The sequence below is a fragment of the Bufo bufo genome, chromosome 5 (assembly GCF_905171765.1).
Source record: "Bufo bufo chromosome 5, aBufBuf1.1, whole genome shotgun sequence".
Lineage (NCBI taxonomy): Eukaryota > Metazoa > Chordata > Amphibia > Anura > Bufonidae > Bufo > Bufo bufo.
This window is the reverse complement of record NC_053393.1, coordinates 132,562,378-132,584,543: the sequence shown is the minus strand read 5'-3', so window position 1 is coordinate 132,584,543 and position 22,166 is coordinate 132,562,378. Positions and strand designations below refer to the sequence as shown.

General features: G+C 40.3%; 1 protein-coding gene across 2 annotated transcripts in view; it reads right to left on the bottom strand.

Annotated features, from left to right (window-relative positions):
• ATP6V1H (ATPase H+ transporting V1 subunit H) overlaps positions 1-22,166 on the bottom strand; it is a 158,018-nt gene that overhangs the window by 58,468 nt on the left and 77,384 nt on the right. For both annotated transcript variants that reach the window (XM_040433044.1, XM_040433045.1), the window contains exons 11-12: positions 12,598-12,776; positions 2,998-3,123 (exon numbers count right to left, since the gene is read on the bottom strand). In XM_040433044.1, coding sequence (XP_040288978.1) covers positions 2,998-3,123; positions 12,598-12,776 — 305 coding nt within the window. The remainder of the gene's footprint in view (positions 1-2,997; positions 3,124-12,597; positions 12,777-22,166) is intronic.

The following is a 22,166-nucleotide window of genomic DNA, read 5'->3' as shown; positions in this document are numbered from 1 at the left end:
ATTACTTTTGGTCCATTAACCACCTCAGCCCCCCTAGCTTAAACCCCCTTAATGACCAGACCACTTTTTACAATTCTGCACTACACTACTTTCACGGTTTATTGCTCGATCCTACAACTTACCACCCAAATGAATTTTACCTCCTTTTCTTCTCACTAATAGAGCTTTCATTTGGTGGTATTTCATTGCTGCTGACATTTTTACATTTTTTGGTATTAATCGAAATTGATCGAAATGTTTGCAAAAAAATGTCATTTTTCACTTTCTGTTGTAAAATTTTTCAAACAAAACTACATTTCTATATAAATTTTTCTCTAAATTTATTGTTCGACATGTCTTTGATAAAAAAAAATGCAATAAGTGTATATTTATTGGTTTGCGCAAAAGTTATAGCGTTTACAAACTATGGTACAAAAATGTGAATTTCCGCATTTTTAAGCAGCTCTGACTTTTTGAGCACCTGTCATGTTTCCTGAGGTTCTACAATGCCCAGACAGTAAACACCCCACAAATGACCCCATTTCGGAAAGTAGACACCCTAAGGTATTCGCTGATGGGCATAGTGAGTTCATGGAAGTTTTTATTTTTTGTCACAAGTTAGCGGAAAATGATTTTCTTTTAAAAATTTTTTATTTTTTTTCTTTTCTTACAAAGTCTCATATTCCACTAACTTGTGGCAATTTTTTTTTTTTACATGAACTCACCATACCCCTCACGGAATACCTTGGAGTGTCTTCTTTCCAAAATGGGGTCACTTGTGGGGTATTTATACTGCCCTGGCATTTTAGGGGACCTAAAGCGTGAGAAGTAGTTTGGAATCCAAATGCGTAAAAAATGCCCTGTGAAATCGTAAAGATACTCTTTGGAATTTGGGCCCCTTTGCGCACCTAGGCTGCAAAAAAGTGTCACACATGTGGTATCGCCGTACTCAGGAGAAGTAGGGCAATGTGTTTTGGCGTCTTTTTACATATACCCATGCTGGGTGAGAGAAATCTCTGTAAATTGACAACTTTGTATAAATTTTTTTTTTAAAAGTTGTCATTTACAGAGATATTTCTCACACACAGTATGGGTATATGTAAAAATACACCCCAAAACATATTGCCCTACTTCTCCTGAGTACGGCGATACCACATGTGTGACACTTTTTTGCAGCCTAGGTGCGCAAAGGGGCCCAAATTCCAATGAGAATCTTTACGATTTCACAGGGCATTTTTTACGCATTTGGATTCCAAACTACTTCTCACGCTTTAGGTCCCCTAAAATGCCAAGGCAGTATAAATACCCCACAAGTGACCCCATTTTGGAAAGAAGACACCCCAAAGTATTCCGTGAGGGGCATGGCGAGTTCCTAGAATATTTTTTTTTTGGCACAAGTTAGCGGAAAATGATTTTTCTTTTTTTTTTTTTTCTTCTCTTACAAAGTCTCATATTCCACTAACTTGTGACAAAAAATAAAATTTTACATGAACTCGCCATGCCCCTCACGAAATACCTTGGGGTGTCTTCTTTCCAAAATGGGGTCACATGTGGGGTATTTATACTGCCCTGGCATTTTAGGGGCCCTAAAGCGTGAGAAGAAGTCTGGAATATAAATGTCTACAATTTTTTAAGCATTTTGATTCCGTGAGGGGTATGGTGAGTTCATGTGAGATTTAATTTTTTGTCACAAGTTAGTGGAATATGAGACTTTGTAAGGAAAAAATAAATAAATAATCAATTTCCGCTAACTCGTGCCAAAAAAAAAAAAACTCTGAACTATGAACTCGCCATGCCCCTCAAAAGTGATCTTTTTATAGCGCCGCAGCGATTTTACGGTGTTTTTGCAGTGATCAGAAAAAAAATATATTTCTGTCACTGCGGTGGGGCGGACTGAACGCAAGTGTGCGCACAAGATCATGCCTGATCGGGCGAACACTGCGTTTTTTGTAGAGCCTATAGAACATGTCCTATTCTTGTCCGCAATTGCGGACAAGAAAAGGCATTTTCTATATAGTTCTGGGAATGTGCGGATCCGCAAAATGCGGAAAGCACATTGCCGGTGTCCGTGTTTTGGGAACCGCAAAACACATACGGACGTCTGAATGGAGCCTTACAGGGGGGTGATCAATGACAGGGGGATGATCAGGGAGTCTATATGGGGTGATCACCCCCCTGTCATTGATCACCCCCCTGTAAGGCTCCATTTAGACGTCCGTATGTGTTTTGCGGATCCATGGATCCGCAAAACACATACGGACGTTTGAATGGAGCCTTACAGGGGGGTGATCAATGACAGGGGGTGATCAGGGAGACTATATGGGGTGATCACCCCCCTGTAAGGCTCCATTCAGACGTCAGTATGTGTTTTGCGGATCCGTGGATCCGCAAAACAGCGTCTAATATACCTTTTTGGGGTTAAAAAAAAAATCGCATCTACAGCGTGCCGGCGAATGATCGCCGCTGGCAGGCTGTAGATGTACTCGTTTACCTCCCGTTCCTGTGAACGCGCGCTCCTGTGTGCGCGCGGTCACAGGAAATCTTGAGTCTCGCGAGAGGACGCGCCGATGCGTCCAGGAGGAACAGATCGACCGCAGAACGCAATCCTGCGTTAGGCGGTCCTGAGGCGGTTAACAAGTGGGAGGCACATATGGTGCATAGAGCCAAAAATGTTAGAATTGTGTTGATGTCCCAATATTTATGGACCTGGCTATCTAATTATATATATATATATATATATATATATATATATATATATATATATATATATATATTCAATTTCTGATCGGTGGGGATCCAACTCCTGGCAGCCCCCTGATCAGCTGTTTGAAGAGGAGGCGGCACTCGTACAAATACTGCTCCGTTCTGGAGATTACCATGCGCAAACAGCAGATTGGCAAAGGTGCTGGGAGTCAGATCCCCACCAATCAGATATTGATAACCTATCCTGAAGATAAGTCATCAATATGTACTGGCTGCACGACCCCTTTAAGTTCTCTGCACTGAACTAATGCTTACTTCAAGAGCTCATAGTTCTTTTCATTTAGTCTTGCAGCGTTCTCTCTCCAAAACTTCTCAGATTTGTGGACTGGGCTCCATTCCAATCTTCCAGACTTCAGTTCAGAACTGTACTCATCAAAAGAGCTGTAAAGGAGGGAAAAAAATTAGCCTCTTAACAGCACAGTAGCAGGTTTATACACATAATAGATACGCTTGCCAACTGGTATTGTTTATTCCACAAATTAAACAGGCCGCAATATGGCATATTAATAGCACAGCTCATAATATCACAGTCAATAATAAAAATTCTTTAAAGAGACAGAAACAGATGCCATGTAAATTTTATCTACAAAATAAAATAGCTTTGCTCATTCCTCTCCCAATACATATACATGCATGGCTCGCCTGAGCGTGCATGTGTTCTCAATAGATGGGACATAATTTGATGCCATAACTCCCATGAGAACAAAGCATAAGGTATATGGAAATTCACCACAATAAATCCTCCCCCACACCAATGTCTGCAGTTGGGAAGAGTCAGGAGTAGTGTTGGGCAAGCATGATCGGTTCGAACACCAGCTTGGCTCGAGCATCGCTATGCTCGGCACATCGCGTCGTTCGGCCGAATATCGCGTGTGCTCAAGCACGATGCTCGAGTCAGTGTATTTAAATTTAATTTAGCCTCCATTTCAGAAAAGATTCTGGCGGGATTCCAACTCACAACCTTCTACATTAAAGCCCAGAATGTTAACCACTACACTATAGAGCTTCTGCTGTATAGGAATACTTACTACTGTACTCTGTAGAGCACCCGAGCATCGGAAAGTGTTCTACTCGAGCATTAGAGCACACAAGCACTTTGGTACATGACCAACACTAGTCAGGAGACCACCATATACACTGGACTGTCAGCCGGTCCTGCTAAATCGATAGGTTCTGTAGTAGATGTAAGACTGGAATTTTAGACACTGGTCTTAATAAAGCCCTGCACTAGCGGTGGATCCTTCGCACTATTCGTATACACAATCTGTTAGTGATTAATAGGGTTGATCATGCTCTCAGAGCCTCTTTAAACCAGGTTAAAACAATATTATTAAAACTATACCTTACTTTTGTCTCTATGCTAAACAACCTTACTTTTGTCTCTATGCTAAACAGTTGGAGATATCTGCGTTTTTATTGATATGCAAATGAGCAAGCTGGAGCACAGGGAGCAGGGCTGAATCCTTGGAGCACTGCTTTGTAACACCCCCTGTGCTCTGAACGCTCCTCCCTCCCCTATGTGTGGGTAGTCATAACTCACCACCAGTATTCAAGCAGTGTAATTTGTCTCATCCTAAATCAGTTGCATCCATACATTTTGAACCTTTTCATTAAGGGAACCTGGTCATGTGATCTCACGTTTGACGCATTGCTCTAATGTGTACACAGGAACTCGGTCTTTCCCCTGTGGCTGACTTCCTGCGAACTACAGGATGAGATCACCAATTAAATCCCTCCTGGCAGCTCTCAGGCCCCTACCCTCCCCACACTACTCTGTATATCTCTGTAGTCTGTTAATTATATAATGTCTCCCCTATCTAAAGGACGAGGAGTGTAGTTGAATGTATATAGTGATTAGCTGCAGTTATATAAACCTCCTGACTCACACTGCCTGTCTGTACTATCTCTGTGTGCTGACTCTCCAATGTAGTTCTATGGAATGTACTTTAAAGAGGACCTTTCATGGGTCCAAACATTCTAGACTAAGTATCAGAATACGTAGGGGATCGTGCAGGGATCTAACTGCACTTACTATTTTTCATGGGTGCCGTTCCATTTGCCCGCTGTGGCCCCCGTTGTATTCTCCCGCCCTGTATGCTAATTAATAGCATCGGAGCAATGAAGAGGAGACTGAGTCTTTCTCCGTGGGTGTCTCCTTCTCCCCTGGGAGAAAAAAAAAAAAAAAACTCCCCTTCTCCCTGGCTATGACGCTCTCCTTTGTGATTGGACTGCGCTACAGCAAGGGGAGAAGGAGACGCCCACGGATAAAGACTCCGTCTCCTCCTCATTGCTCAGATGCTGTTAATTAGCATAACAATCAGGAGAATAGAACGGGGGCCACAGCAGGCAAATGGAGCGGCACCCAGGGAAAAAAAAAAGGAAGTGTAGTTAGATCTCTGCACTATCCTCTACATATCCTGATACTTCGTTTATAATATTTGGACCCATGAAAGGTCCTCTTTAACACTGGTTTCTCTACCTCCTGTAAGAACTGACAGGGGAGAGAAAGATGACAGGACGGAGAGGGGATACTGGCTGAAGCTGCATCAAATAGAAGAACATGGAGATCCTGCAGTGTGCGGGGATAGAATCTGTGTCGCTAATCAGTCATAGCTGCCATTACACAGAGCAGTACAGTGGTGAGAGCCCACCTCCTCTCTACAAAACCAGGCATGATGGGAAATGAGACTCATTAGGAAAACTATATATCTGGGGAAAGAAGAAATCAAATTACACATCAAATAAAACAGGTATGCACAAGGCATACACAAGAGCCTTTATCTTATTCTTTAACAATGGCTTATCCTGCACTCTGTAGGCAAAGAAAATAAAAATCTAGGAGTGCTTCTTTAAGCTCTTTACCCTATGTGGTTACAGATTGTTCATGCGGGTATTACTGTATATCACGCTATTACTTCTATCATTTGGAGAGAAAAAAAGAGAACTAGGGATTAAGGATTATTCTGGATTACAGTGTTAATATACCTACTATACATGAAAAATTGAAGCTCTTTGCGCACATTTTTGATGAATGGGCCCCAATTACCAACATCAAGGTAGCTTCTGCAGATGGGTAACCAATACTACCAGAACTGCCTCTCCTGGGCATAACAAACAGTAAGCTTACAGTATTCAGGGCGGTGTAGGAACCAGCTATATTTATACTCTGCTTAGATGCCCTGGGCAGATGGGTGGGGAGTGCTTAACCCGTAGGATACCAGCGCCATACATGTACACGGCGCTGGAAAGTGGGTCCGAAATCCCACCGCCATACATGTATGCCGCTTTGATCGGGCGGGCGCCGGAGCTGTGCCTGCTTGGTCAGCTGCAGGGGTCCAGCAGTCACTGATAGCCGACCCCTGCTGTATGCCCCAGCATCGGTGAAAACACCAATGCCCGCACATTATCCCTTGCACTGCCGTGGTCATCGCTGACTGCGGCACGTGCGGGATCCTGCCGTGTGTGGGGTGGCCATCGGGTCCCCACCCTGCTGTGATGGGGACACGATGTCAGGGAAGGCTGCCCGATGCCTTACTTAGGCATCGTGGCTGCCTTCCGTGACAGCCTGTGAGATCCAGCCCCCTAGATCTCTCAGGCAGGAAGCTGTAAGTGTATTACAGTGTGTAATACACTTACAGCCAATGCATTACAATACAGAAGTATTGTAATGCATTGTAAAGAGGATCAGACCCCCAAAAGTTGAGCTCCTACCTAAGACAATCGCCTAAAAAATAAAACTATGCTCTCAAATTATAGAGACACTAAAACATGATTTTTTTTGTTTCAAAAATGCTTTTATTGTGTTAAATGTAAAGAAAATAGGTAGACATATTAGGTATCGCCGCATCCGTAACAACCTGCTCTATAAAAATACCACATGACCTAACCCCTCAGGTGAACAGCGTAAAAACAATAAAATAAAAACGCTGTCAAAAATGCCATTTTTTTTGTCACCTTACATCACAAAAAGTGTAATACCAAGCGATCAAAAAGACATACGCACCCCAAAATCATACCAATCAAACAGTCATCTCATCCTGCAAAAAATGAGACCCTACCTAAGACAATAGCCTAAAAAAAAATATATATATATATATGGCTCTCAGAATATGGAGACACTAAAACATGATCCGTCCCTCAGTTGTTTTGTAATGCCGAAACCGGCATTAATGCAAGTCAATGGGAATTAATGCAGGCATTTTGGACAGACATAATATCGCAGCATGCTGCGGTATTATGTCCGACCAAAACGCCTGACAGTGACTGAACGGAGGGCATACTGATGCAAACTGAACGGATTTCTATCCATTCAGAATGCATTGGGATATGCCTGATCAGTTCTTTTCTGGCATAGAGCCCTTTTGACGTAACACTATGCCGGAAAAAAATAATAATTTCCATCTAGGTAAAATTGGTAATGATGTTTTGGTTTGCTTGGATAATTTTATTATTTTCATATAATCTATACAAAGTGAAAACTATTACCATTTATTGGACGTATTAGCACTTTTATTGGCTGCTTCGTAGGGATGTTTTTTGTAATCTGGCTGGTCGATCACATTAATTGGATAATTATATTATGGAGCAGTGCCTTATACCCAAATCTCACAATTACAAGATGGTTTAATTTGGTCAAGAAAAATGCTACAGTCTATAACCAGCTTTAGTTAACTGGAAAATGAACATCGACATTGCTGCTGTTTTTGAGCCCATTTAGTAATTCATTGAGATGTAAAAGAGCTAGAACAAGCAACAAGTAGAAAGATGGTGCCATTTATAAAGATGGCAGAACCCTAACAAAGAAAAATCTTGTCCTGTAAACTGGTCCAATAAACACGTCAATTTGTAAGATAAGTGAGCTGCACCTTAATGACACTTACCAGAGAGCCAACGATATTTATAACTCTTCTAATCCAGTCTGGAGCTAAGCAACCAATTATCCTTAAATCTTCTGCTACCTAAAGTTGTTCATAAGTCTGAGACTAGAAATAGTGACAGAACCTGGATGTGGAGTGAATATTAATGAGCGCTCCAACTTTCATTAAGTAGCTCTTGGCAGCTAGGGATGGATCAAATCAATGACCATTATAAACAAAAAAAAAATCACTTAAAAAACACAATATGTCCCTGGGGGTGACTAAACAACAAAATCACTCAAATGTAATACATTTCCCCTTAAAACTTTACCTTTATTTGATATATAAAAAAGCCCACATATACATAATAATGAATATCAGATTACAAAAAGGTAATTCCACCTTGGGACTTCTTAAGCATAGAAATATGAATATAAACGCTTTGCCACCATGTGGCTACTCACGATACAGTTGACCACGGAACAATTGGAGATTGATCATGAGAAGTGGGACTAAAACGATATCAGGAGCTCTCCTTGGTGGTGAGCCAATGAAGAACTCTGTTGCCTTATATCCAGGAGAAAGATCCAGTAATTCCGCTTTTAGGCAGTTGGGGAGCTGTCCCTATCCATCTATGCTTACCCTGCCTAAAAGTGGAGTAGTCGCCCCGAAAGGGGCTGCCCCAGTTATCGGTGGCTTTACCCCAATCTGTAATTCCCTTTCGGTGCAACTACTACGCTTTTAGGCAGGGTGGGCATAGATGGATAGGGACAGCTCCCAACTGCCTAAAAGTGGAAATACTGGATCTTTCTCCTGGATATAAGGCTACAGAGTTCTTCATCGGCTCACGGAGAGATCCTGATATCGTTTTGGTCCCACTTCTCATGATCAATCACCAATTGTTCCATGGTCAACTGTATTGTGAGTAGCCACATGGTGGCAAAGCATTTATATTTATATGCTTAAGAAGTCCCAAGGTGGAATTCCCTTTTTGTAATCTGATATTCATTATTATTTATATGTGGAATTTTTAATAGCCCATTATAAACAAGCACAGGACTATGAAGACTAACCGGTAACTACTATAAAGCAACCAAGTTCAGACAATGCTGAGTAGGCATATTGTAAGCCTGCAGTCCTACTAGAAAAACTAGCTGCAAGACTCTACTGTACATACTGGATACGTTACTAACGTAAAATATGATAGTAATACAACTTACTACTAATTAAATATATCCTTCGAAAATACAAAAATGACATATTAGGATAACACCTGAGCATTTCTATCATTAATCATTTTTAACCTCAATCTCCAGGCTGTTACTATCCAAAAAAAAAAAAAAAAAAAAAAAAAATCCAGAAATGTGATCACAAACAGTTGATTGTTAAATTACAAATGTATTATTATTTTCTAACTATAATGAAGGAAAAAAATACCATCACGTAGTATATTTTGGTTGATGTGTAGCTGCATGCCTGCATTTTCAAAGGCACTCATGCAGTGGTGCTTAAAAGTTTGGGAACTTTCTATATTTCTGCATAAATTTGACCTAAAATTACATCAGATGTTCACAAGTCCTAGAAGTAAATACAGATAAGAAAAGCAAACAAATGTGTCAAAAATATTACACCTATTTATTTATTGAGGAAAATGATCCAGTATCACAGGTCTGTTAGTAGAAAAAGTATGCGAACCTTTAGGATTAGCGGATAATTTGAAAGTGAAATCAGAGTTGGGTGTTTTCAATCAATGAGACTGTCAATCAGGTGTGAGTGGGCAGCCTCTTATTTAAAGAGAACACCAATAGAAGTATATGTGGTTCAACAATAAATAACGAGCCAATCACACATCTATCATTATTATAGCATCACATTTTTATTAAACATGTATTACAGATATGATTGGCATACACAAAGAAATAAAAAAGGGTTAAAAACACCAACACAGTGGTGGTGACTGAACGGCAGGATAATAAAGTGCAAAAAAAGTATTTTTAGGTAGGTACTATAAAGTGCAGACTCAAGAGTTCATAAACGAGTATTATACACACAGCCCAATAGTATGGCTGCTTTAGTGCCATTGCTGCACCTACTACATATTAATCTCAAAGTGAACCTTCAAAACAAGCTTTTCTATCTCTTAGGGAAAAGGATTTAGGAGTTAGCCTTCCTGCCACAGCAATTTCATACATCTATAGACACTCATACGGCCCATTCTCTTGCATAAGACTACAAGAGAATTCCTAGAAAATAATTTCTCGTTGGTACGTTACCCCCTTAAGGCAAATAAATGGTACCAGACAATTTCTGAAACGTTTTGTGGATGTGGTAGAGAGAGGGGGATGTATCTACACACCTGGTGGTCTTGCAACAAACTCACTCCTTATTGGACTGAGGTTTTGGAGTTATAAAAATCAATATGTTTAACGCTTCCCAAGCTACCCTTGATGTTTCTCAACTAGTCGGGAGACTCACTGGGTGTGCAGAACCAAAACATTCTGTCTTTTCTATTGGAATCTGCAAAAATTCTCGTTCCACCTCTATAGGGGTCCACACAATGTCTTTCCATCTCCCAATGGTTACTTAAACTTGACCAACTGTATTGCATCGAAGAATTAGCTGCATTCTCCTAACCATTCAAAGTAGCCATTAAATGGACCAATAAATTACTCTGTCATCACATGTATTACCACTCAACATGGTTTGGGCATGTTTTGCTGCATCTGGGCCAGGACGGCTTGACTCTATTGATGGAACAATGAATTTTGAATATCAAATTCGACACAAGTCGTTCTACCAAAGAATGGTTGAAGACAAGTAAACCTTAGTTTTGAAATGGCCATGTCAAAGTTCTGGCCTTAATCCAATAGAAATGTTGTGGAAAGACCGGAAGTGAGTATGTAATGGGGTTATCCCACAAATAATGTAAAAAATGAAAATTAGACATCATATAGTACATGACAACCACTTTCTAACAAAGCTAGAACCAGCCCTGTACCTCACATGGATCCAGAGATCTCCCCATTCATTGCTCTGCTAGATTTATATCAAGCTGGCAGCTCAAGGGGAGTGTCTTATCTGCTGCAGCTCAGGAGGCGTGTCTCAGCTCTCCCTATCACAGCTCAGGGGGTGTGTCCATGCTCTACCTATCACAGATCAGGGGGCGTGTCCATGCTCTCCTTATCACAGCTCAGGAGGCAGTTGAAGGATGAAACTGAGCATGTGCGGCCATCTCAGTGAGCAGGACAAAGAAATAAGAAATTAAGGTGTCCTATACAGATACATTTTATTGAATAACTCAGTAGCTATACAAAATGTTTAATTACATGCAATTACAAAAGTATTTAGATCCAGGTGCTGGTTTGAAAACTGTAGAAAATTTTTCGTGGGAAAACCCCTTTAATGGGAGGAGACCCACCAACATAACAGAATGCAAGCTATTTTGCATGGATGAAAAGGACTAAAACTCCTCTAAGCTGATGTGAAGGACTAAATCAACAATTATAACAATTATGAGAAACGCTTCGCTGTAGTCATTGCCTCATAAGGGAGGGTCACACCAGAAACTGAAAGAAAAGGTTCACATACTTTTGTCACTCACAGACATGCGATACTGGATCATTTTTCTCAATGAATAAATTACCAAGTCTAATATTTTTGACTCATTTGTTTGATTTAGTTGTCTTTATCTACATTTAGGACATAATCTGATGCATTTTAGGTCAAATTTATGCAGAAATATAGAAAATTTTGAAGGGTTCACAAACTTTCAAGCACCACTGTAGTAACTTTGTAGACTGATGAGTCTGGAGTAATTTACACCAATTACAGCAAAAGGAGCAATCCACATTGAAGCCACTGTATTTTGTTTTGATGATAATTATAACTATTTGCTCAAAGGATTCTTTGCCTTAATCAGAGTGGCTCACATTTACTAATGCGAGTGTACCAAGATTTTGGTGTAAATCCAGGTGCAATTTGGCACCATCTACGTTTAGAGAAATTATCTGCACCTAGTTATGGTCCGTGGTAGCGGAATCCATAACAGAATTCTTAAATAACCTAAACCTTGTATGCCGAACTTAGAAATTACAAGTTCGCTCATCCGTAGTTGACATAAAAATAGAAATATTCTGGGTCTGGGAATTTAGCACAAAAACTGATTATTTTGTAAAAACTTAAATTTTTATTACGCAAGTTGTATAACATCTTAAACTACATAATCCTATTGACCCACAGAATACATTTACTGTGTGATTTATACCACAGAGAATGGTGCAAAAATAAATTCCACAAAATAATGTTAAAATTGCTTCTTTTTTTTTTAAAGGAAGATAAAAAAAGTTATTTAATACACCATATGAACCCCAAAATGGTTTTTAAAAAAACTACAACTCAAAAAATTCAAGGTTTCATATTAGTTGAAATGAAGAAAAAAAAATTAAGTTATGACCACTGGAACAAAGAGGGGGGCTTAAGACTGAGGCTGTTCCTAGGGCTCAAAATTGTTATGTCACTAGGGGGTTAAAATGCACGTCAACTAAATTTACTTCAGACATAAATTTAAAATAAAAAAATAAATAAAAAGGTACACTTTTGGGATGTTTTTTTAAATTTTAATGTCATTGTTGAGGAAGTTTAACCAGGACCATGTTTTGTAGGCTAGCACACGTGGCTTGGAAATGCACAAGCCACATGAGTAACAGCTGAGAAACCTAAAATAAATTACAACATGCATAGATGGTACCACAAATGAACTAGGTGGGCGAGTGCTATGTATTCTGTAAAATTTGTTTGAGACAAAGAAAAAATGTATACGATTTATCGGCGCCACATGAAATGAGTTTATTGCAAACTCTTAGAGGGCTGAGTGCTATACACATCTTGGTATAACAGTTTGTTTCAGACAAAGGATTTTTAAACACCTAAACAGGGAAACCAGATTTTAAACACCTAAATAACAGGGACATCAGACTAACACCAACTAAGAACTGCATACCTTAAATCTTGCACACTTTCTCCGAGTTTTTCCAAGAGGAATTTGATATCATCAACTATATCTTCATCATCATATTTCTGCTGCTCCAAGTTTTCCAGTTGCTTCAGAACTTTGCACTGGATCATGGCCAGGGCATACTCCTGACGAGTTTCTCTTTCAGTGGATTTTTCTAGCAGATTCTGTAAACAAAATGAATATTAGACCATTTTGAACCAAATTTCTATAGGTCCTTGTGTGGCACACATTAATTGGACTCAGACCTGTTGGTTATCACTGGGCAAATGTTGTATTACATGATAGTCATTGAAAAGACTGGTCGATAAAATCAAACATGAATAAGCCTCTCTTTATTAGCAAATCTCCCCTCCGAATAAACCCTACTAGATCCAAACACCATTGGAGTCATTTACCATCCAGAAATATGCCTATATAAGGTGAATTTCTGGCGCAGATTGCGGTGCAAAGGTTATTTGTGCTGCAATCTGCGACTTTTCCCGGCTAACGCCTGGTCTAAAAAAAGTGGGCATGGCCTGGGTGAGGAAGGGAACAGGTCGACAGAGAAGGCCAGCACCTCTCCATAACTTCAGCGGATCTACCGCCAGCCATAGGGGTTATTAAGACAGGTTCCTAAAACACCGGTCTTAATAAATGACCCCCCCATAAGTGTTGCACAAAACACAAAAGTTGACATACTATAACTGTTTTTTGTTTTCCCCAAATCTTTACAAGTTCCACATCATATTGTACATCTATGATGGACACAACTGCTTTCTTACCCTTTGTACAGCTCAACCCCAACACCCCAACTTGATTAGTCTACAGCAAGGGTGCACAACATTTTTTTGTCTGGGGGGACGCACTGTGATATTGTTCTATTTCAAGGGCCGCGAAAAATGTGCTCATCTGCATCAGCCTATTACACAAGCCAATGCAAAGTGAACGGGGGAGGAATTATTGCTACCACAGTCATTCCTCCCTCATATGGAAGATATGCTCATAAAACCTCTTTAAGAATATGTTATGTTTGGAAATGAGTAAGGTTTAAGAGAATAAGAAAAGGGTAACAGAGGTTTAAGTTACTGCTGTCTGGATCTATTTATAAATCCCAAAAAAAAGAATAAGAAAAAGGGTAACAGACAGGTTGCGTCACTGCTTTAAAGGTCTAGTTTTAAACCTCGAAAGATACCCTATTGGTTATGGACCAAAAACGTTGTTTTAGGTAAAATTTGGAAGAGGTCACTTACGAGTATAACTCATTAGTTATATAAACCAGTGCAAAAGACCCAGAGAGACCACAAAAACCCCTTGGGTGTTGTACTATTCTTTGGTATATGTAATTGTGTTTTGTTTTTGTATTAACTGTCTGTAATTGTTGTACTAACCATCTGTTGCATACAACGAGAAATTGAAACTCCATATTTTGGTATGCAATACACTTATGATATGTTGTTTTGGACATTACTGTTAGCACTATGGAGTAGAAGAATCCGAGACCGCGTTGTTACCTCAGCTTGAGTTAACATAAAGGGACAGTGGTGTCAGTAGGCTTCACCCTGGGAACCGCAAGTGAGGTGACAGATACTAACTATAATACTAAATGGTGCCGTATTAGTAAGACTGATACCTAGCAAAGCATTGCACATTGCTTTGTTAGCCTGTCTGTGACCGAGTTGCCCCTAAGACATAAATTAGTCATTTATTTTGTGGTTTGTAATCACACGACATCTCCACTATCAGGCACGTGTCACGAAAAGCCGGACAATAATAAGTGGTGTGGAATGTGGTACAAAAGGACGTCATCACTTACGGTCTCCTGGCCAAAGGCAGGAAGCTTTTCTGAAAGTTCATTTAGATCATTTGAACACGTATTTTGAAGCGACCACATCAGGGAAAGATCAGCAACTGCAATTACGGTTGCTGAATAAGTAAAAGAAACAGAGCTAGTAAGAGCCGGCATGTGCACCATCTACAGATGGGGAAGCACAAAAGATTGCTGTAGCCCTATTTGCCCTACCCCCATAACACAAAACCCCTACCTACAGTGAACTTTTAAATAAATATCAAGTGAAAGTCACAGATGGGGGAAAAACCGCCCCTGCTGAGAGATATAAGAATCCCCCGGTAATTGTAAAATATTTCAAGATTAGAGCCAACCATAAAGAGAGAAGTGAAAAGATAGTTCGGGCTTAATTAGAAGAAAAGGGAAACATGTCAGCCCTGGGTGAGTTAGGAGACAATTTATGGGTAAATCTTGCTGGCTTAATTTCTCTTAAAAAAAATCCAATAATGGTAAAGCAATGGGCTAGACTACTCAAAAACAGTCTATTTGAGGAGAGATTTACCTAATGGACGCCAGTACCTGGAGGCATCTAACTAAATTACTTTTCATCCTCCCAAATGTTTAAATAGGTGATGGATGCGTTTAATTTGTAGTAACGAAGAAGAAGACTTTCACAGAATCTCTAGAGAAAAAGAATTGATCCACTAATTAATTTTAACTTTTTTGGTCTGGGGCTCCAATAAATATTTATATTTGTGAAAAGTGTATAATGTCAAATGGGCCTTTTGTTTTAGGTTTGTATTGTGTGTTGTAAGTTCTATATTACATGTTATATATCAGGGCATCTATTTAGGACTAGTGCACTCTTAAACTAGAACTGATTTAGCAAAACAGGCTGCGGTTCATCAGGTCCTTGGAGTTGTGGACAACTGATGTCATGGGAAGGAGAAAAGGTAGTATATTGTAAGGCGTGTATTTGGAATACCAATACGTGTTTAGATTTACTTTGCAGGGAAACCAGTATATTTATACTAGACTTCCCATGGGATATTGTGAGTCCCCATCAGTTTTTAAACAGGATTGTACAAATGGATTTTGCAAATCTGCCTTTGAAGGGAACATTGATCTAATATGTAGATGATCTATTCTTATGCAAAGATACTGTGGAAGATTCCAACTTGTCAAGCTAAAAAGGACATACAGCAAATAAACAAAAAGGTGTAAATGCGTCAGACAGAGAGACTTTATTTAGGGCAAAGGGTTTCACATGAGGAAAAGACTTTAACACCAGAAAGGGTGTGCTTCGACCACTCTTACCCCAAACTATAGAAGGTTGGCAACAATTTCTCACAAATGAATTAATCAAAGCTACTAGCTTTTGTTGTGAACAGGTGACTGGTAAACAGCCGTCCAAATTAACACTAATAACGATAAGGAAGTAGACGTTCCGGGTAATACTAGAAATCTCAGCTTGGATAGAACGTTAAATCAAAACAAAAAAAATACTTTATTAATAGCTTCTTCACTAAAATAAGGGCCACTTAACCCACATACATTATTCAAGAACAGGCTATCAGGATGCTTCAGGTGGTGATAAATATTGAGATGCACAATCCCTACACACCTTGCAACCAGAATGTGCCCATACAAATAGTGGTCAGTAATTGAAACTGACACCACAGCAGTGCCTAATCTCACCCTCCAAATTGTTGGACTAATACTGCTCAGACCACTTGTGCCAGTGTATGTCTCTGTGCAGGCAGATGAGTGAGTAAGGCTACACTACATAACCAAATATAATCCAACAATTTGGATTTGTAAACAGCCGTCCAAGCAAGAGGAACCTCTCCCAGTGAACTCCCAGTATATTCGCAACCAGAAAACTGGGTGGAAGCAGCCATAGTTCCTGGGCCCTTTTGAGGTAATTCTTGCAATGTCAACAGCTGTCAAAGTGGAAGATAGATCAGCATGGATCCATTTAACGCGCTGCAGAAAAGCTCAATAAGACAGAGGGGGCAGACCCTCTTCACTTCAGATTTTAGTTTGGCAAATTATACTGACCAAATTAAAGAAGTTTGGAGAGATTTTATAACTTCATTAACTTCGAGTGGATATCCAGAAGAGAATGGTCTCAAAATCAAGTACAAGAGGGAATTTGATGTAGGTTATTTTAAAGATCAGAAAAGACAAAGGTTGGGGACAAACACAAAGTAAAATGGTCAAATATGAGAAATACTTGAGCCAATGGACTACTGTACTGATGGATGTATATTGGCAATATGGAAGTATCGCATATACCAGACTAGTCAGGTGTGTTATGTGTGTGCTCAATAGTTAAATGAATCCTCCCCTTTTTGGTAATCCCTAAGCAAGTGTGGGTTCCAAGTGAACATTTGCGAACAAAGAGAAGTCCATACTTTTCTTCAGAGAAGGTTCCAGATGACCTTAAAGGCTGAAATCTTTTTTGCAAGTTGGCTGACCCCTGGAGTAAAATCACCAACAAATGCAAAATGGATCTAGAAACACAGGCATGAGCTATTAAAGTTTAGAAATATCACAGACGAGGCCTGGAAGGCTGATGGCTGCGCAGAACCAATATGCTCTTGAAATTATCCGAGCTTCTTAAGGAGTTTGTGCAGTTATTGGAGACTCTTGCTGCACCTTCATCCCAGCAAATGATGATGAGAAGGGGACTCTTGTTAGGTCCATCAAGCCATCCATTCATCAAAAAAGCAGTTGATAGACAACGCTGGACTCACAGGATACTAGTAGTCCTTGAATCTCCCATCTTGGTTCTTGCCATTACGGTCATGCTTGCATGTGCTACAGTATTATTACTGTGTTTTGCAGGCCTGTTGTTATTTTCATGCTGCAAAAGACTGTTCTTGAAAACCGCTATGATGCTCATCTATGCACCTGTTGCAACCCAACAAGTCAAGGATCAGGAATTTGAACTTTGTTCATTGGATGAGGAGAACATTATATACTGAACTGCAGTGTGATAGACATTGTGGGTGGTATAAATATCAGTATCTGTGTTTATTGGGAAAACCAACAACAGGTGGAATGAAGGAGAAATGTAAAAAAATATATAGTATAATACCACCTGATTACGCCAGATATTACAGTTCTACGCATATGGGTCTAGGACGGAGCGGCGGTCCGGCGGCATGGCGAAATAGCCGCAGGACGGATCCGACATGGTGAACAGCCTGTCGGATCCGTCCTGCCGAAAGTGTGAAAGTACCCTAAGCTCTGAGGCAGCTCTGTGTATCTAAGCTCTGAGGCAGCTCTGTGTATCTAAGCTGTACATATCTAATATAGCTTAGATAGATATAGGTGTCATATATGACACCTATATCTATCTAAGCTATATTACAGCCATATCTATGTTGACTATATACTATGTAGTCACTGTCCCCCCTCCCCCATATACAATGCAGGGTCCCCCACCCCTCCAAACACACAATGCAGGGTCCCCCACCCCTCCATACACACAATACAGGGTCCCCCTCTCCCACCCCATACACACAATATACACAATGCAGTCACCCCCACCCCTCCATACACACAATATACACAATGCAGTCACCCCCACCCCTCCATACACAATGCAGTGTCCCCCACCCCTCCATACACAATGCAGTGTCCCCCACCCCTCCATACACACAATACAGGGTCCCCCTCCCCCACCCCATACACACAATATACACAATGCAGTCACCCCCACCCCTCCATACACACAATGCCGTGTCCCCCACCCCTCCATACACACAATGCCGTGTCCCCCACCCCTCCATACACACAATATACACAATGCAGTGTCCCCACCCCTCCATACACACAATATACACAATGTAGTGTCCCCCACCCCTCCATACACACAATATACACAATGCAGTGTCCCCCACCCCTCCATACACACAATATACACAATGCAGTGTCCCCCACCCCTCCATACACACAATATACACAATGCAGTGTCCCCCATCCCTCCATACACACAATATACACAATGCAGTGTCCCCCACCCCTCCATACACACAATATACACAATGCAGTGTCCCCCACCCCTCCATACACACAATATACACAATGCAGTGTCCCCCACCCCTCCATACACACAATACAGGGTCCCCCTCCCCCACCCCATACACACAATATACACAATGCAGTCATCCCCACCCCATACACACAATGCAGTGTCCCCCACCCCTCCATACACACAATATACACAATGCAGTGTCCCCCACCGCTCCATACAGACAATGCAGTCTCCCCCACCCCTCCATACACCCCATACACACAATGCAGTGTCCCCCACAACTCCATACACACAATGCAGTGTCCCCCACAACTCCATACACACAATATACACAATGCAGTGTCCCCCACCGCTCCATACACACAATGCAGTCTCCCCCACCCCTCCATACACACAATACACACAATGCAGTATCCCCCACCTTCCTCTCCCCGGGAAACCTAAGAGCCCAGGCAGAAGCACATGTCTTTACTCTCCAGTGTAAACAGCAGGGAGGGCCGGTCTTTCATCTAATTGGCTGTCCTGACTTGCCTTCTCCCTTTTATTGGCTGAGCTGCTTGTCCTTTATTCCTGCTCCTGGATCACAGCAATACAGCGACTGGCAGCACCTGGGTAACCCTTTCCTTATCAGAGCTCTCCTGTACACTCTTTCAGTGCAACACAGGAGCTCCTGTTTTGCACAGTACTATCAGCCCTGCTGCTCTATTGATATGCTAATGAGATCGCGGCAGAGAGGGGGCGGGCACCAAAGGCTCTGACGTCTCGTTTACAGAGCTGGGCCACTCCCTCAAGCAGGGAGAAGCTTATAAACGAGACGTCAGTGCCAGAGAAGGGTTGATGACGTCGGGGGTCACATGACCCAAATGAGCAGTGTGGAAACAGCGCAAAATCCATAAAGTGAGTACATTAGAAATGTATCTTTAATGATGTATAAAGCAGCCCTAACACATTTTTTTAAGTCGGATAACCCCTTTAATTGTTCCATATTAAAAACAATCTCCAATGGTATATAATTGTCAACGCATTTCGGTTATACAACCTTACTCCTGAGAGACGTATGTCACGAGTAGGTTGTATAACTGAAATGTGTTGACCATTATATACAATACCACTGTTAAACCACTGGAGTCTGTTTTTAATATGGAACAATAAAGAATTCAATGATTTAATCTACTGTGTGCTGGATTACAATTTGCTACACAGGACTATGCTTATGGGAGGCTGAATCTGTGCACTGGAAAGAGACCTTTGCAAGGACAAGCTGACCTAAGTGTTCATAGCAAATATGATGCCCATACATAATCACTAGAGATACATTAACAGGGAAAATGCATGTAGCATTTCAATGTTATTTTGAAGAAATAAATAAGTCTGTAACCTTTTTTCTCCAGATATTTAGTCCACTATCATCAGATATATTCTAGCTTTTATATGGCTTATGTATTCCTGTTCTTAACAGTTAATGGGAAGAATAATTTTACCATGTCAGTAATGGACGAGGTGTAGACAAAACATCCATAACCTGTTTTAGTGCTATTGTGTTCCCTTGCCTTTCTCCTGTGTTTTACGCTGAACTACCCATGCATTGTACAAATATTCAAAGAACATCTCAAAGAATTTCGAATGTAGCCTTGATTTGCTAGCACGGCTCCCATAATCCAGAGCTGGTTCCTAATGCTTGTACAAATTGGAAAGAGATGATACACATAATATCTGTCATTGTGCCTTAAATCTTGACTCTTTAGAGCCTAAAATGTTATTTTCCCCCGGGGAAAAACACTGTTGCCACAGTAACAAGGAAAACTTTCAAGCACACTCAATCCAATTGTGTTGACCGCAGAACAACGACATCTTTTGTCGGACCGGTCTTGAATAGGAATACTAGACCTATAGATTACAAGTTAAACCAGGTATCTGCTACATAAGAAGGGATGTTTTTTTTCACGAATGCTCCTTTGAGCAGTATTATATCAGAAGTTTACATATAGTACATCAACCACACCAAAATCAATGGAAAATAAAGTCTACTTGCATATTAAAATGCAACAGCACCTAAAAAGTCAAAGCCAAATAGGTAAAGGAGTAACACTGCTGACATCTACATCCAACAGTTATCTGTAAAGGGAATGTTAAAACCAGATAACGACATATATGCTTCTTTTCTAATCTGTTTTTATTTTCTGATTGTAGATTTTTTTATTATTTTTCCTGAACATGATTAAACATCTTTATAAATGTTAACAGCATTTAGAAATCTGCTTTAAAGCAGCCAACATGGGCCATTGACTTCTATGGGAGAGTTTTCTAGGTATGCTCTGACCTGTGAAGAAGTCATTGTACAAGAAAGAATAGATAAGCTTTGATATTACCTACTGTGAATTGTGGATCCTGTGTTATATCCATCTTTTGGATAGATCGAGAGAGAGATATTATATATATATATATATATATATATATATATATATATATATATATATATATATATAGTGTAGGTCCCTTCTGATGAGAAGCTACCTTGGCGTCTGGTAGATGGGCCCGACATATTTTTGATCAATTATATGGGCTAAGAGCTTCTTCCCTGCTTAATAGTAAGTATTGGTGTCGTGTATTTGACCCTGTTCACACATTCACCTGTTCACCCATTCTTAGTGCATTTTGTAGTGTGCTTGCTGGGACCTTTTTCAAGCAAGATTCAAGCCAGGTCTTGTTTTAAAGTTGACAATCTTTAAAATTAGACCAAGATCTTACCATTAGAGCACTTAGAAATCGGGTGGGGAATGAAAGCTGCAGGCATATGCAGATTTCATAAGACCCCTTTCTAAGGGCTCTAACTAACCGCTTAAGCCTCAATCTTGGCCTTATTTTAAAAGCTCAGATTGTCAGATTTAGAACAAGACCTGGCTTGAATCCTTAGCTGTCACACAGCTTTATTTTGACATATAATATTTTAGGTCTACAGCCTTTTCGGTCTATGAAGACCTATGCGTCTCCATGGATACACACTACAAACCCTGTTTAGTCATATGTCACTCACTCTGGCTCCTCTTTTTTCGCTAATCTGTAGTTAAAGAGCGGCAGATGACTGATGGATTTTACTACACACAGGAGGTATCATACGTGATTTATAGTGTACTGTAATTCTTCAGTTTGAATGTATGCTTTTAGAGACCATAAAAATGTTTCTCGTCTATGCATTCCACTTGATTTATCTTACAGCAGAAACTGCAAAATGCTTAAATAGGTAGCCTTCGGACACCTAATATGAATGCAAATATAGGTAAATTTTCTGTCAAAGGACATATTCATAGCGTTCTATAACAATAGGTAAGACAAGTGTCTCACCTATCAACTTTTTGTGGAGGAACAAAGCAAAAAAGCACCCTATATAATCCAATACAAAAAAAGGGTGGTTCTGGTTGTGGCTATGCTTCTTAGGGCAGTATTGTGCCGACTTGCAGTGCTCCTGAACTGAAAAATACCTAGTAGCCACTGGCTCCTGAACTGAAAAATTTAGGAGCCAAATTAAATTTTTAGTCGCCAAATCGACTATGTAATATGTTTATTTATTTATTGTTTATATATTTTATATGTAAAATTGGGAAAGGGGGGATTTAAACTTAATATTTTAGGGTACTTTCACACTAGCGTTTTTCTTTTCCGGCATAGAGTTCCGTCACAGGTGCTCTATACCGTAAAAGAACTGATCAGGCATATCCCCATGCATTCTGAACGGAGAGTAATCTG